General features: G+C 40.6%; 1 protein-coding gene across 4 annotated transcripts in view; it reads left to right on the top strand.

The window, feature by feature from the left end:
* The window catches only part of DNAJC6 (DnaJ heat shock protein family (Hsp40) member C6), a 152,195-nt gene that overhangs the window by 120,271 nt on the left and 16,886 nt on the right, over positions 1-15,038 (top strand). For all 4 annotated transcript variants that reach the window (XM_073788737.1, XM_033865375.2, XM_033865393.2 and 1 more), the window contains 6 exons: positions 247-364; positions 4,535-4,614; positions 5,496-5,689; positions 5,790-5,870; positions 8,116-8,550; positions 11,753-11,887. In XM_073788737.1, coding sequence (XP_073644838.1) covers positions 247-364; positions 4,535-4,614; positions 5,496-5,689; positions 5,790-5,870; positions 8,116-8,550; positions 11,753-11,887 — 1,043 coding nt within the window. The remainder of the gene's footprint in view (positions 1-246; positions 365-4,534; positions 4,615-5,495; positions 5,690-5,789; positions 5,871-8,115; positions 8,551-11,752; positions 11,888-15,038) is intronic.

The raw sequence follows: 15,038 nt of genomic DNA, 5'->3' as shown, positions 1-15,038 counted from the left end.
TAGAAATCAGGATGGGTTCGAGAGAGAGGATCTGGCATAAGACCAGTGGCATCCTGTGGCAGAACCAGTTTGCATCCAGTTGGCACTTGCTGTGCTCCTGACTTTGCTTAAGATAAGAAATGGTTCCTGGGTTCAGGCCTGGGCCAACAGGTGCCTTGGCCAGAGCCACAGAAGACTGCCTGTATACCTGTGTTATTGTTTCAGATTAGACTCTCTCTCAGTGTATGCTTTTGTCTCTGTTTAAAGAGAGTACCGTGTCCAAGATGGAAAAATCTTCATTCCCTTGAGCATCACTGTGCAAGGAGATGTGGTTGTTTCCATGTATCACTTGAGGTCCACCATTGGAAGCCGGCTACAGGCTAAGGTATGGTTTCAGAAAGAATTATGATATAAGCTCAGCTGATCCTTTAATAGGAGTGTACCTCACTTTGGGCTTGAGTGACTTCTGGTTTTAGAATCAGAAAAAACATTTAAAGATTACCTTTGGAAACAACCTAAATGTCCATCAGCAGATGAATGGATAAAGAAAATGTGGTAGAGGGACTTCCCTGGTGGCACAGTGGTTAAGACTCCCCCTGCCAATGCAGGGGACACGGGCTCGATCCCTGGTGTGGGAAGATCCCACATGCTGCGGAGCAACTAAGCCTGTGCACCACAACTACTGAGTCTGCACTTTAGGGCCCACATGCTGCAACTACTGAGCCCGCGTGCCATAGCTACTGAAGCCCGCGCGCCTAGAGCCTGTGCTCCGCAACAAGAGAAGCCACCGCAAATGAGAAGCCCACGCACCACAACGAAGAGTAGCCCCCACTCTTGCCACAACTAGAGAAAGCCCACGCACAGCAACGAAGACCCAATTCAGAGAGAAAAAAGAAAAAGAAAAAGAAAATGTGGTGTATATATGTATATATAAATATATATATAAAAATTCGATTATATATATATATAATGGAATACTACTCAGCCATAAAAAAGAATGAAATAATGCCATTTGCAGCAACATGGATGAACTTAGAGATGATCATACTAAATGAAGTAAGCCAGGAAGAGAAAGACAAATACCATATGATATTACTTTTATATGGAGTCTAAAATATGACACAAATGAACTTATCTAAGAGACAGAAATAGACTCACAGACATAGCAAATAGACTTGTGGTTGCCAAGGGGGAGGGAGGTGGGGGAGGGATGGATTGGGAGTTTGGGATTAGCAGAAGCAAACTATTCTATTATAGAATGGATAAACAACAAAGTCCTACTGTATAGCACAGGGAACTATGTTCAGTATCCTGTGATAAACCATAATGGAAAAGAATATTAAAAAAGAATGTATAAATATGTATAACTGAATCACTTTGCTGTGCAGCAGAAACTGACACAACATTGTAAAGCAACTATACTTCAATAAAAAAAAGAAAACTGCAGGGCTTCCCTGGTGACGCAGTGGTTGAGAGTCCGCCTGCCGATGCAGGGGACACCGGTTCCTGCCCCAGTCTGGGAAGATCCCCAGATGGTTTTGCCAGAAGATGGAAGCCCAAGGACTAAAGAGCAAACCTTGCCCTTTAGAAACTTGTGCCTTTTTTATAGTGCCCTATTTGGATCGGGGTGAGAGGAGATATTTCTATTGAGGATGTGGGATTAAGTAATCATACTTTTTCAATTTTTAAATTGAGATAGAATTTACATAACATAAAATTCACCCTTTTGAAGTGTACAGTTATTTTTAATATTTTCAAAGAGTTGTGCAGCACCGCTAATTCCCAAACATTTTCAACACCCACGAAAGAAACTCTACACCTCTTAGCAGCCACTGTCCATTCCTCCTCCTCCATTCCCTAGGCAACCAGGAATCTACTTTCTGTTTCTATGGATTTGCCTACGTTGGACATTTCATGTAAATGGAATCATACAATGTGCGGTCTTTTGTGACTGGCTTCTTTCACTTAGCCCAATGTTTTCAAGGTTCATCCATGTTGTAGCCTATATCAGTACTTCTTTATATACCCAGATAATATTCCATTGTACGGTTATATAGCTTTTATTAATCTCTTCATCATTTGATGAACATTTACGTTATTGCCACCGTTTGGATATCACAAATAACGCTACAGGTAATTGCATTTAAAAAAATTTTATTTATTGAAGTACAGTTGACTTAAAATGTTACATTAGTTTCAAGTGTACAACATAGTGATTCATTATTTTTATAGATTACACACCATACAGAGTTATTATAAAATATTGACTATATTCCCTGTACTATACATTACATCCTTGTGACTTATTTATTTATTTTTTATTGGAGTATAATTGCTTTACAGTGTTGTGTTAGTTTCTGCTGTACAATGAAGTGAATCAGCTGTATGTATACATATATCCCCTCCCTCTTGGACCTCCCTCCCACCCCCCACCATCCCACCCATCTAGGTTGTCACAGAGCACCGAGCTGATCTCCCTGTGCTATACAGCAGGTTCCCACTAGCTGTCTATTTTACACATGTAGTGGTTTGTTAAACCCAGTCTCTCAATTCATCTCACCCTCCTCTTCCCCTGCCCATGTCCACATGTCCGTTCTCTACATCTACGTCTCTATTCCTGCCCTACAAATAGGTTCAAAACCAGAAATATAGATCAGTGGTACAGGATAGAAAGCCCAGGGATAAACCCACGGACATATAGTCACCTAATTTATGACAAAGGAGGCCAGAATATACAATGGAGAAAAGACAACCTCTTCAATAAGTGGTGCTGGGAAAACTGGACACCTACATGTAAAAGAATCAAATTAGAACACTCCCTAACAGCATACACAAAAATAAACTCCAAATGGATTAAAGACCTAAATGTAAGACTGGACGCTATAAAACTCTTAGAGGAAAATGTAGGAAAAACGCTCTTTGTCGTAAACCACAGCAAGATCTTTTTTGACCCGCATCCTAGGGTAATGAAAATAAAACCAAAAATAAACAAATGGGACCTAATGAAATTTAAAAGCTTTTGCACAGCAAAGGAAACCATAAACAAGATGAAAAGACAACCTCAGAGTGGGAGAAAATATTTGCAAATGAAGCAATGGACAAAGGATAAATCTCCAAAATATACAAACAGCTCATGGAGCTTAATATCAAAAAAACAGACAACCCAGTTAAAAATGGGCAGGTGACTTATTTATTTTATAACTGGTAATTTGTGCCTCTTAATCCCCTTCACCTATTTCACCCTTCTCCCCTGTGACAACCACTAGTTCGTTCCATGTGTCTGTGAGTCTGTTTCTGTTTTGTTATGTTTGTTCATTTGTTTTGTTTTCAGAGTCCACATATAAGTAAAGCATACAGTATTTACCTCTGTCTGACTTACTTCACTAGGTATAACACCCTCCAGGTCTATGCATTGTGTTGCAAGTGGCAAGATTTCGTTCTTTTTTATGGCTGAGTAATAACCATATATTACATCTTCTTTATCCATTCATCTGTCAGTGAGCCCTTAGGTTGCTTCCATATCTTGGCTGTTGTGAATAATGCTGCTATGAACTCAATGTTAAAAAACAAACAAACAAACAAAAAACACAATTTAAAAATGGGCAGAAGACCTAAATAGGCCTTTTTTCCCAAAGAAGACATACAGATGGCCAACAGACACATGCAAAGATGCTCAACATCACTAATCATCAGGGAAATGCAAATCAAAACCACAGTGAGTTATCACCTCACACCCATCAGAATGGCTATTATCAAAAAGACAAGGAATAACAAGTGTTATTATGGCAAAGGTGTGGAGGAAAGGGCACCCTAGTACACTGTTGGGGGGGATGTAAATTGCTACACCAATATGGAAAACAGTATGGAGTCCCCCCGCCCCCTTGCCCAAATTAAAAGTAGAACTACCACATGATCCTGCAATTTCACTCCTGGGTATCTATCTGAAGAAAATGAAAACACTAATTTGAAAAGGTATATGCACCCTAATGTTCATAGCAAGTAATTGTATTTTAATTCATTAAATATTTGCTAAGTACATACTCCGTGCCAGTCATTGCCTAGGGGTTTAGGATTGACAAGAGTAAAACTGTATCTCTGCCTTTAAGGAGCTCAGGTGAAATTCACACATGTACAAATATCCACTACCATTGTAGAGGTAGGATGAAATGTCATAATGGGAGCAGTTTGTTTTATCCAGTGGTGGTTCAGAAAGGCTACAGAGGATGTGACCTTTCAAGGTGGTCCTTGAAGGATGAGTTCATGAGGTTGGAGCAGGGGCATCCTAGACAGAAGGAATGGGATGAGTCAAAGTATTGCAAGGTGTAAGAACATAGGGCATTAGCAGATAAAGGAATGGCTTGCCAAGGCAGAGTTCGTGGAGAGGGGAGGCTAGAAATGAACCTGGGTCAGCTCCAAATGAGGAGGTTGTTTAATATTCATAGAAAACAAAGACGCTATAGAAACAGTTGATGGTGTATGACTCCCCCAAACATAATCTTTGGATCTGATTCCCTTTTCAGTGGTTGATTGTAATGTGCTTCTCTTGTATTTTTAGGTGACCAACACTCAGATATTCCAGCTTCAGTTTCATACTGGATTCATTCCACTGGACACAACAGTTTTAAAGTTCACCAAGTGAGTGCTACTTGGGCCAAAATCCCTTTTCAATCCAAGCAGCTGTGAAATGCTAGGAGTCAAGTGCGAAAGGCTCCTTAGTGCCATGCTGCAGCTTCCCCCCAAATCCTGTGCTTCAGGGCTGTAGCGTGTGGCTTAGCAACATACAGAGGCTGGTTGCATTTTATAACTTTCAGTTGGGTGTGATTTGTCCTAAACACAAGTGGATCAGACTTCAAATTGCAAGGTCTAAAATACCATCTGAGGGAACAAGAGTGAACAAAGAGGGAACAGAGTTTCAATACCGTGATCCTTTGCGTCTGTGTATCCCTTTGTGTTTTGCAACATGGAAGGCAGTGGAATCAGCAGTATGATATGAGCAATGACCAGTCAGAATGGATGCCAGGCCACAGCACTGAAGCAGGGTCCTGGGGGACCCCCTGCACCAAATATTATAGCACCCTTAGTTGCTATTGTTAAAGTGTGGCCTAGAGAACTCAAGGGAGTGGCTGAAGGTGGGGTGATAGGTGGGAGTTGCTGGGGTCAGCTTAGGAGTAGACATTCAAGAGCTCAAGGTGGTAGCTCTGGGCTTATTTCACTATTTTAACAACTGATTTGGTCCTGCCAGTGCTTACTGTCTGGATATATCCACCCTGCTGTCTAGAATGCTTTCACGTGCAGTAGTATTTAAATTCTATGGGTAGGCATTATTTTCCTCTTTTCTCTAGATAAGGAAACTGAGACTCAGAAAAGTAAAGTCTCTCATCTGGTTAATGGTTGATTTTTCCCTAGAAATGCGTCTCAGAGTGAAACTAAGAATCAATCTACAATGGTTTCTGTGCCGAACATCATACTGGTTCCATTGTTTTTCACTGATCTTATTCTTTGAAATCCCTATTTAGGCCTGAGTTGGATGCATGTGATGTACCAGAAAAATATCCTCAGCTATTTCAGGTGACTCTGGATGTGGAACTACAGCCCCATGACAAAGTGATAGACTTAACCCCCCCATGGGAACATTACTGCACAAAAGATGTCAACCCTAGCATCCTCTTCTCTTCTCACCAGGAGCATCAAGATACTCTGGTCTTAGGAGGTATGAGTCACCTGGTGGTTTTGTTTTCAGGACGAAGCCTCTGTGTGATTTCTCACATTGATTTATTTCCTGTGCTTCCTTGATGTCTTTTGTCTTATAGGACAGGCTCCAATAGACATCCCTCCAGACAACCCCAGACATTTTGGGCAAGGCGGCTTCTTTTCCACTCTCTGTTGGCAAGGTACTTCTAAGCATTTCTTCCAAGTTACATGGTTAAGTTATGTGGTTCTTGTATATATAAAGAGGATGCGTCCTCGAAGCAGCCTAAAGTAAAGCAGCATTTAGAAGTCATCCATCTAGGGTCTTCTTTGTTTCACATTCTTCCTGCTCATTCCTTTTCCAAATCAGGAGCTTCCCTGCTTTGAACTCCATGGATGCTCTTAGATTGATGCCAAAGGCCATGTTAAGCTGAACTTCATCTTTTCTGTCTATGCAGTGTTTTGGATCACATCTTTCCTGGATTTATGAATAATCATGATATTTTCTAGGATCTCCCTTTACACTGCTGACACACAAAGAAATTAACAAAGGACTCTATCTCCTGCCCTTAAAAATATAGAATCTGGCACACTACTCCACCCACCCCACCCAGGGCTCTAACCACCAGCAGGGCAGAGGTGAGCTTCCCCTGGGACAGGGAAGGCAAAACTTTGCCTACATATCTCCGCTACTTGCTTTAACAACCTTGGCAGAAATTGGGCTCGATCACAATATCCTTTTTTGCCAAACCTGGAGATGTGTTTAGAATCCTTCCCGATGTGACACTTCAGACTACTACCGTTAGTAGACTAGCCTTGGCATTCTGCTCGATACCCATTCGCCATCCTTGTTTTAGAGTTTGCTGAGGTTAACTGCAAAGTTCGATGTAGAATTCCATGGTAAGGACTTTCTTAAGAAAAGGGTAGGAAACTGGCTTTGGTGATAGTGTACTTACAATCCTCTTGATTGACCTTCCTTTGCCATGTAAACATAAGACAGGATTCCCATTGCCTACACAGAGTTTTCCATGTTTGATAAAAAAATTGTTCATAGCATTCCTTTGAATCAAAGTCTTGCTTTCAGAATTTTCTACTGAGAAATGGGACCAATAACATTTTAAAAATTGGAAAACCCCAGTGAAATCTAGATAGCAGGTAGATTTCCCAACCCCCTCTTAGTTTCACCTATATCTTTCTTCCTCACATAAAGGCTTTTAAGAAAACTTTACTTTTACTCTCCATTGCTATTTTAGTAAGTAATTTAGAAATCATTCTTATCAGGCTATAAAATAGGTTAAGCACATATGCACAATCTTTTATCTGAACCCAGCAGAGCCAGATGGGTTTAGGAATGCAGAATTTTTTGCAAGTTAGAAAGATGATACGGTACATAAACTGCAGATTACTTAGAACCCCCAGTGGCATCTCAGACAATGTGTTATCAAACATGTGAAAATGTCTGTAGTGAAACATAACTCATAACCCTGAGTGAAATCAATGAAGACTATAACTAACTTTCATGTCAGTCCCAGTCAGATTTTTCCACCAGTTTAGGGAAACCTTTCCTTTTTCACAGCTTTTTGCATTTCAGAATTGGGGATGAGGGATGTGGATCTGTACTTGATTTGGAACGTGGGTCCATCTGACAGTAAGTAACAGAGTTAGAAAGAGGGCTCTGTTTCAAGGAGGGCCTGGAAAGTCACTCACCAGCCTCTCCATTCCTTCCCCAGAAGAGGCCCCATTTTATGCAGAAAGGATCTCCTCCTAGGTTGGTGTAAGGACCATCCTAAGCAGAGCCGTTCCCTCTATTCACTTATCAGGTGTGGGCTTCACTTCTGCTCCAGACTGTGGGAGAAAGACCTTGCTTTTGGCTGCAGGCCACATGGAGAAGAAAAAGTGAGAGGAGGCAGCAGAGGACTAGGATATAATGTTTTTTTCAAAGCCCCGAGCATAGTGCTGGGAAAAAGAAGAAGATGATGATGATAGTAGTAATTTTAAAAAATAATAAAAACCACTTAAGTACTACTTCCTATTGATCTGAGCACTTTCCATATATCATCTCATGTAATTTTCACAATAGTCGATGTGAGCTAGGTTCTATTTATTACTCCCATTTTGCTGAGGAGAAAACCCAAGGCACAGAGAAGTAAAGTCACTTTCTCAGTGTCACAGAGCCAGTAAGTAGCAGAGATGAGATTCAAACTCAGGCTGATTCTAGAGTTCTTGCTCTTCACTCCTATGCTATACTGCCTCTCAGATGCTCAACAAGTAGTCATTGAATGTAATGTGAAATACATCCAGGTTTTCCATTGGTAAGGGTCTAAAAGCATTGTGTGTTTTTCAGGCTTCTCTTTCTCTCTTTCTGAAGTTATGTACATAGACTCTAACATAAAGCAATAATGCCGTGGCTGGTAACTAACTGTTTCCTGGCACAATGGCCTTCCTTAGATCAGAAATCGGAGAAATCATTCTGTGAGGAGGACCACGCTGCCCTAGTGAATCAGGAAAGTGAGCAGTCGGATGATGAACTTCTGACCCTTTCCAGTCCACATGGCAATGCCAATGGCGACAAACCTCATGGAGCCAGGAAGCCCAGCAAAAAGCAGCAGGAGCCAGCTGCCCCTCCACCCACTGAGGACGTGGACCTTCTGGGTCTAGAAGGGTCTGCAGTGAGTAAGAACTTCTCTTCACCGGCGGCTCCTCCCACCAATTCCGAACTTCTGAGTGACCTGTTTGGGGGTGGAGGTGCAGCCGGCCCTGCCCGGGCTGGACAGTCAGGGGTGGACGACGTGTTTCATCCGAGTGGACCTACGTCTACCCAGTCAACACCGCGCCGGTCCACCGCCTCCACCTCTGCGTCTCCAACACTGAGAGTAGGAGAAGGTAATTTTTTTTTCATGTTGCGCTGTACCTCTCAGTGTTGAATTATAACTTTTGGGCCAAGCAGGTGGAATCGAACTTTCCTAATAATCTAGACTTCTCTGATCTCCCTAGTAGTCCCCAAAAGGTCTGTATCTTCATCTCAGTGGGGACCACAAGAGGAAATAGAAATAGTGTCCATTTTGGTAGGACAGTCTAAGAATGAATATTTGAACTTGTCACCCTTACTTTAACTTTTTGTTCAGGGCTTTAGTCCCTGAGCTGCTTTAGTTATTTCTGCTCGGAGATGTAAATTGATGAATTGTTGTTAATAATAACAGGTACTATTTGTGGGCTACTTACTATTTGCCAAACATGGAGTTTGACACTAACCATAAATTCAATCTTTATAAAAACACAGTAAATAGGTGCTATTATCTCCATTTTATAGTTGAGGAAATAGAGGCTTAGGGTCAAATTAGTAGCATACTTTTATACAGCTAGTCCTAGGGTCCAAAACCAGGCCATTTGACTCCAGAGCTTTCCCTCAGTTTTCCTGTAATGCCTTCCTGGAATTGTAGTTTTCTGAATACACTTTGGCTGTGCAGAGAAGTACTTGCTTACTTCAAGATATATTTAAGGGACTGCTGCCAGCAGCACAGCTGGCGGAGCAGAGCAGTTGGTGCCAGATACAGAGTCTGAGCCCCATGAGGCTCAGTCAGCTTCACTCTGCTCATTGCCACAGACTCAACCCTTTCTGTGACTGGTCATCCACCGTTCTTTAACATTTGCAAGACAGTAGAGTTGGGTAAGCAGAGGTCCATTATAGCTTCTAAAGACCTAGCCGCCCTTGTTATCATCCCCCATTAACCAAGAGGACATCACATTAGGAAGAGTAAAGAGGAGTGTCTCCACTCTCCAGGCATGTGGTAACCTTTAGGAACTTTCTTTCCCAGGATCATCCTTCACTTCTCAGAAGGCTTTGGGCTGGTCTTGATTTATGGTGGTTCAACTGGAGCCATTCTTTACATGAGTGAGTTTCAGAATCATGGACTGTAGATGCTGAGGCTCACGTTCCTACATTAGTTATTGATGGAGCCGCAGTGTGGAGCCAGGTGCCCTGAATCCCAGGCCATTTCCTCTACCCTTCAGCAGTTCTTACTCACCACAGTGAACAAAAGCTCTGTCAGGAAAAGAAGTCCCCGGGATCCAAGATAGCATAGTACTCAATGGTCGTGTTTTTAAGACCGTGTACCTTATGTGACTTTCACTGATTTAATTCATCATAGTCCCAGGCAGGTAGTTATGTTCCAGAGTCAGATCTAGAGGGGACCTTTCAGACATTAGGTAAATCTGTGCCTCAGGTTATAGACAATGAAATTGAGGCCAGCTGTATTAATTGACTTGTCAAAGGATACACAGCTGATTAGTGCCAATCCAGATCTGGAACTCAGGTATTCTGTCCTCCAAGAGGAAGTAGAAAGAACACTGAGTCCAGAGTTAAAGGCTTGGATTTGAATGTCAGGACTGACACTTACCTATTTGTGTAGGCTTATTAAAAAAACCTTAATCTTCTTAGCTGTAAAATGGGGAAATACTTACCTATCAGCATTGTTGTAAAGACTAAATTTTAGCTCTTGTCTTGTGTTGGGAAGTTCACTTTTAGTTATTAGAGAATGTTGCTAATTTAACATAAGTTGATATTAAAAGTATACCAAGTAATAGTGAAAAGATTTTAGCATCCTCTACTGGTTGACTTCAAACTTAGGTGTAGAAGAATTAACCCAATGTCCTCTTACAGTTACTCTATAAATCTCAGTATTCTCATTTTATAGAAGGGATAAAGTTTTGTAAGTCTTAAATGAGGTAAGGGATATACATCATGTAACAGAGTGCCTGACATATCATTGATTCATTGCTGCTACACAAGGCTCATCTGCTGCCTAGCAGATATTAGGAGAGCATTATGCCAGTGAAGTCATAGCTGAACACATATTAAATCATATATCCTACCTGGGTTTTGAGAGTGGAATTTATTCATTAACTTGTTTGATTCTAGTTGTCTATTCCTAGAATAGGTCACTCTCACTCCAGAAAGAGCCCATTAGCTTGATACTTACAAATTAGGAAGTGACATCTTACTACAGGGAGCTAAAGGGAATTTTGTCCCTTGACCAATAATGAGAAATTAAAGCCCAGTTATATACGTGCCACTCTGCGTGGTTTTCATCACATTCACTTCACACCTGTGAGGAATGTGAGATGCCTTTGGGAAATTCCTGGAATTTGGAGTCAGAAAACTTGAACACGAGTCCAGCCTTATCATTTGCTTGACGTTGGGCAAGAAACTTGGCTCTCTGAACCTCAGTTTTGTTGTCTGTGGAATGAAGATAATATCGCTTCTATCTGACAGGGAGATATTAAGGATCAGCTGAGGTATTCTTTATGAAAGACAACGGTAAACCCTGAAGAAATGATACAGTATCAATATTATTGCATTTTTGCTAGAAACCTCAGCTGCCACTTTGTTGTAGTATCCTTGGTTCACTCACAAACTTTTTCTCATTTCACTACATCTGCATCTAGTTTCTGGCAAGTTGTTGACAGGCAATGTTTCAGAAATATTTTAGCTTCACAGGACAAGGTATGATAAGAGTTCAGTTTTTGTCATGCTCAGTTTCTTCCCTTTTTAACTTTCAGTGAGCCAGAGACCACTAAGCACAAACAAAACTAAACAAAACCTGGTCAGTGAGGTTTTCTATTGTTCACCTTAATAGCAGGGCCCCCCGCCTGGTTTTGGTCCACGAATTCACTGAATATGAGCACAGTGCATTCATTGGGTATCTCCTATGGTCCAGGCATTGTTTCACCACTCATCTATTAGTCTGTAAGCTTGGCTGACTTATTTTATGTTATTAAGACGCCCAAAGGCCCAAGGGGCCCTTGCTTATAGTGTTTATGGTTCATCCAACAGGTAAATCCAGAGTTCTCCTTTGTCCACAAAGAAGGGATTATTCATGTGTGGTCAGAAATCCTTGGGATCCATTGTTAACCCTGGAGGAAGTTATAAGGATAGGATGGGTCTGTAGAACAGCCTGTGAGGCAGGCATCATCCTGATTTTTCAAGTATTTGGCCTACAGCCTTGTAAGAGTGACAGCTCTTCAGTAGTTGTTGAATGGGTGAACTCATAGGACAGAGAAATACCTTTCTCCTGTTGTTTTCTAGGTGCCACCTTTGACCCATTTGGAGCACCTGCTAAACCATCAGGTCAGGATTTGCTGGGTTCTTTTCTGAATACAGCCAGTGCTTCCAGTGACCCCTTTCTTCAGCCTACAAGAAGCCCTTCACCTACAGTGCATGGTAAGGAAGTATTTTATATTGTGTTCAGTGGAGCATGGTTTTCCACAGATAGCAGGAGGTGCTCAGATATAAAAGCACCCTGTAGGTGGGGTTTTTCTGGTTTTTGTTTTTTTGGAAAGCTACATAATGCATCTCTCTTTTGAAAATTAACTGTTCACATTAACATATTAAAAGCTCTGAGATATTTTACAGTAAAGAAGTCTACTTAACTTTGTTTTACTCAGCTTTCCTAAAATTTAATTTGGAATTTTTTTTTTTTTTACATTAGAGCTACATGCACAGAATTATAGGACATCATTAATTGTAGCACATTTCTTTGTTTTATGTACTATTAAGAAAGAAGAAAAAACACTGCCACTTTTAGTTGATTGGAAGGTGCATACTAGTTGAAGTCTTTGAAATGTGAAAAAATGAGTGCTAGGTTAATAAAAGGTGATACGATGGGCATTTCACAAAATTAGTATTCCACAGAACAGTTTAGAATACAATATCCTTGTATCTTAGACTAGCTCTAATATGAAGCCACTAACCACACGTGGCTTTTGAGCACTGGAGATGTGGCCAGTCTGATTTGAAATGCACTCTAAGTGTAAAGTGCATACCAGATTTCAAAACTCAGTACAAAAAAAAGTAGAATATCTTATTAATATTTTTATATTGGTCACTTGATTTAATTTTTTGAATATATTGGGTTAAATAAAATATTTTGTTAAAATTAATTTTACTAGTGTCTTTTTACCTTTCTTAATGTCACTACTAGAAAAGTTTTAAATTATACATGGCCCACATTATATTTCTGTGTTAGAGACTTAGGTTGTGTAGAAAGAATCGTAATCACATCCATTTGTAAGAGCGAAAAGGTATCGCTTAGGTAACACTGATTAAAACCAAAGCTCTTCAGTGAAGGACAGATGACTTTGAGCTGGAAAACTGAAGCTCATTCCTGATGTTGAAGGATATTGAACATCATTGGCCTCAACCTAGAGGACGATGTATTTGTTGTTGAAGGCACCCTGAGTCCCCTTGGAGAATGCGGTCCAGTCATCAGCTTGACTTCATGGAAGCCATACAAATGCAAAAGGAAGATGAGTTGTGCAGCACTGGTCAAACTGTAACGACCGAAAAGGAGAAAGCAGTCCAAGAACAACCTTTATGGGTGATTTCCTGTTGGTCTTAAATCTCAAACTATTTGAAGCGGGTCCACAGGACAACATACAAGAAATTCACCTCTGACCTTTGAGTAGTGCCCGCTTAAAAGAATCTCCTGACTGGAAGTTGGCTACCCTGAGAGGCAAGACGCAGGCAGCTAGGTTAAAGCTGTTGTTTTTGTTCACTTGTTTGAAGTGTAGGTTACGCCATTGCTCAAAATCTCCGTGCCTCAATCAGCATGGAAGCCAAAGTCCTTGAAATGGCCTATGTAGGCCCTTTGTGCTCCAGCACCCAGGGCTGTGACCTCCTTCCCCATTCTGTCCCTCTTGCTCACTCCATTCCAGCCACACTGGCCTCTCTGTTGTTGCACTGGTGTCCCCTCTTCCCAAGACATCGGCATAGCTAATTCCTTCACCTCTTTGGTCTTTACTCAGCTGTCAGCTTCTCGATGGGGTTTACTCTGACTGCCCCATTTCACATTAAAACCCATCCTCCTGCTTCTCTGCATTTTCCTTTCCGTTGTACTTGCCAACTTTAATATACTCAATAATTTACTCATGTGTTGTTTATTTTTGTTGTCTTTCTCTCCCCACTAGAACATGAGCTCACAAAGGCAGGGGTTTTTGTTCGTTTTGTTTATGAATGTTTCTGTAGTGCCTAGAAGAGCTATTGGCACACGGTAGGTTTTATCTATCTGTCTTTCCATATAATATATAAATATAAAATGAATTGTAACTTTTTCCTATCTAAGTCTCTTCGATGCATAATGATAATGTTAGTAAGGTTATATATTTTCCTGACTTTAATACTTTGAATTTACTGTTTTCATATGAGTACTACCTTTTATGTCCCATGGGTATGGATGTTCATACTTCGGCATGGCAGTAGTGGACTCAGTTCTGTCTTGTGAGCATGTTGGAAGACGTTTATAGCTCAGTTTCAGACAGTTAGCACTCCTTCGTTTTGTGGCTACACTTCTTATTTTGATCTGTGCCATGCTGGTGAGTGAAAGAATTTTCCACTATCCTTGATGAGAAGGGAATTACTCCACTGTTAGTGGGTCAGTCACATCCTCTTCATATACAGGTGAGACTCAGGTGTCATATTGGGAGGTCAGATTGCCCACCTTGGATTTCTACAAGGCACCGTCAATCTCTTCTGAGAATCAAGAAATATTGCCTTTGAGTTTTACAAATATTTATTGAATATCTACTCTGAAGAGAATAATCATTTGGGGCACAATTTGAGAAGAAAAACTAAACAAGTAACCATAATAAAAGGCAAAATAGAAGTTTAAAATATTGGGTAATTACTGGTTCATTTGTTTATTCCTTTCTCTCCAACAGATTTTAAGTTTCTTAAGGAGAGGTACTGTGTCCTTAAGCTCCCTGTTCTCTAGTGTGGTGCCTTATGTGTGGTAGGTGGTAAGGATTTGAGGGTTTGATTAGTAATAAGGTTGAAGTACTAATTCCTAGTTCTGCATCCTAGTTAGATGTAAGACTAAGGTCAGAGTTTACAGGAAATCAAAGAGCAAATGTTAGTAAAATTGTCTAGTTTCCACCTCAGTTTTCATGGATTAGTATGGAAAAAGGGAAGGGGAGAGCTAAAAGGGGAGAACTGTTATTTTTGATAATGGCATGTTCTGTTTAACTCAATGATGGGAAGGTACACAATGTCTTCGTTCGTACTAAGCAAACAAAACAGGTAAATGTAAGGCTTGGTAAAGCTAATCTTGGTCCTTTGATGATCCTTTTGGTGGCAGTGGGGGAGTGTGTGTTGTATCTTAAATCCTACTTGCAAAGTTATTTTAGTATTTGTGTTGTACTCACTGATTTAATGAACAGAACCTAGAAGAGTCTTAGAAAGAAATTCTGTCTTACGGCATCCTATTTCTTATTTGAATTTTATAGATGTAGAAAAAAACTTACTCTACCAGTGTGTACTTCTCTAATATATCCCATTCTCTTTAGCTGAACATTTCTTTTAAATTCTACATTTGGAA

Source organism: Tursiops truncatus, chromosome 1 (genome assembly GCF_011762595.2).
Source record: "Tursiops truncatus isolate mTurTru1 chromosome 1, mTurTru1.mat.Y, whole genome shotgun sequence".
Taxonomy (NCBI): domain Eukaryota; kingdom Metazoa; phylum Chordata; class Mammalia; order Artiodactyla; family Delphinidae; genus Tursiops; species Tursiops truncatus.
This window is presented reverse-complemented; position numbering and strand designations above follow the sequence as displayed.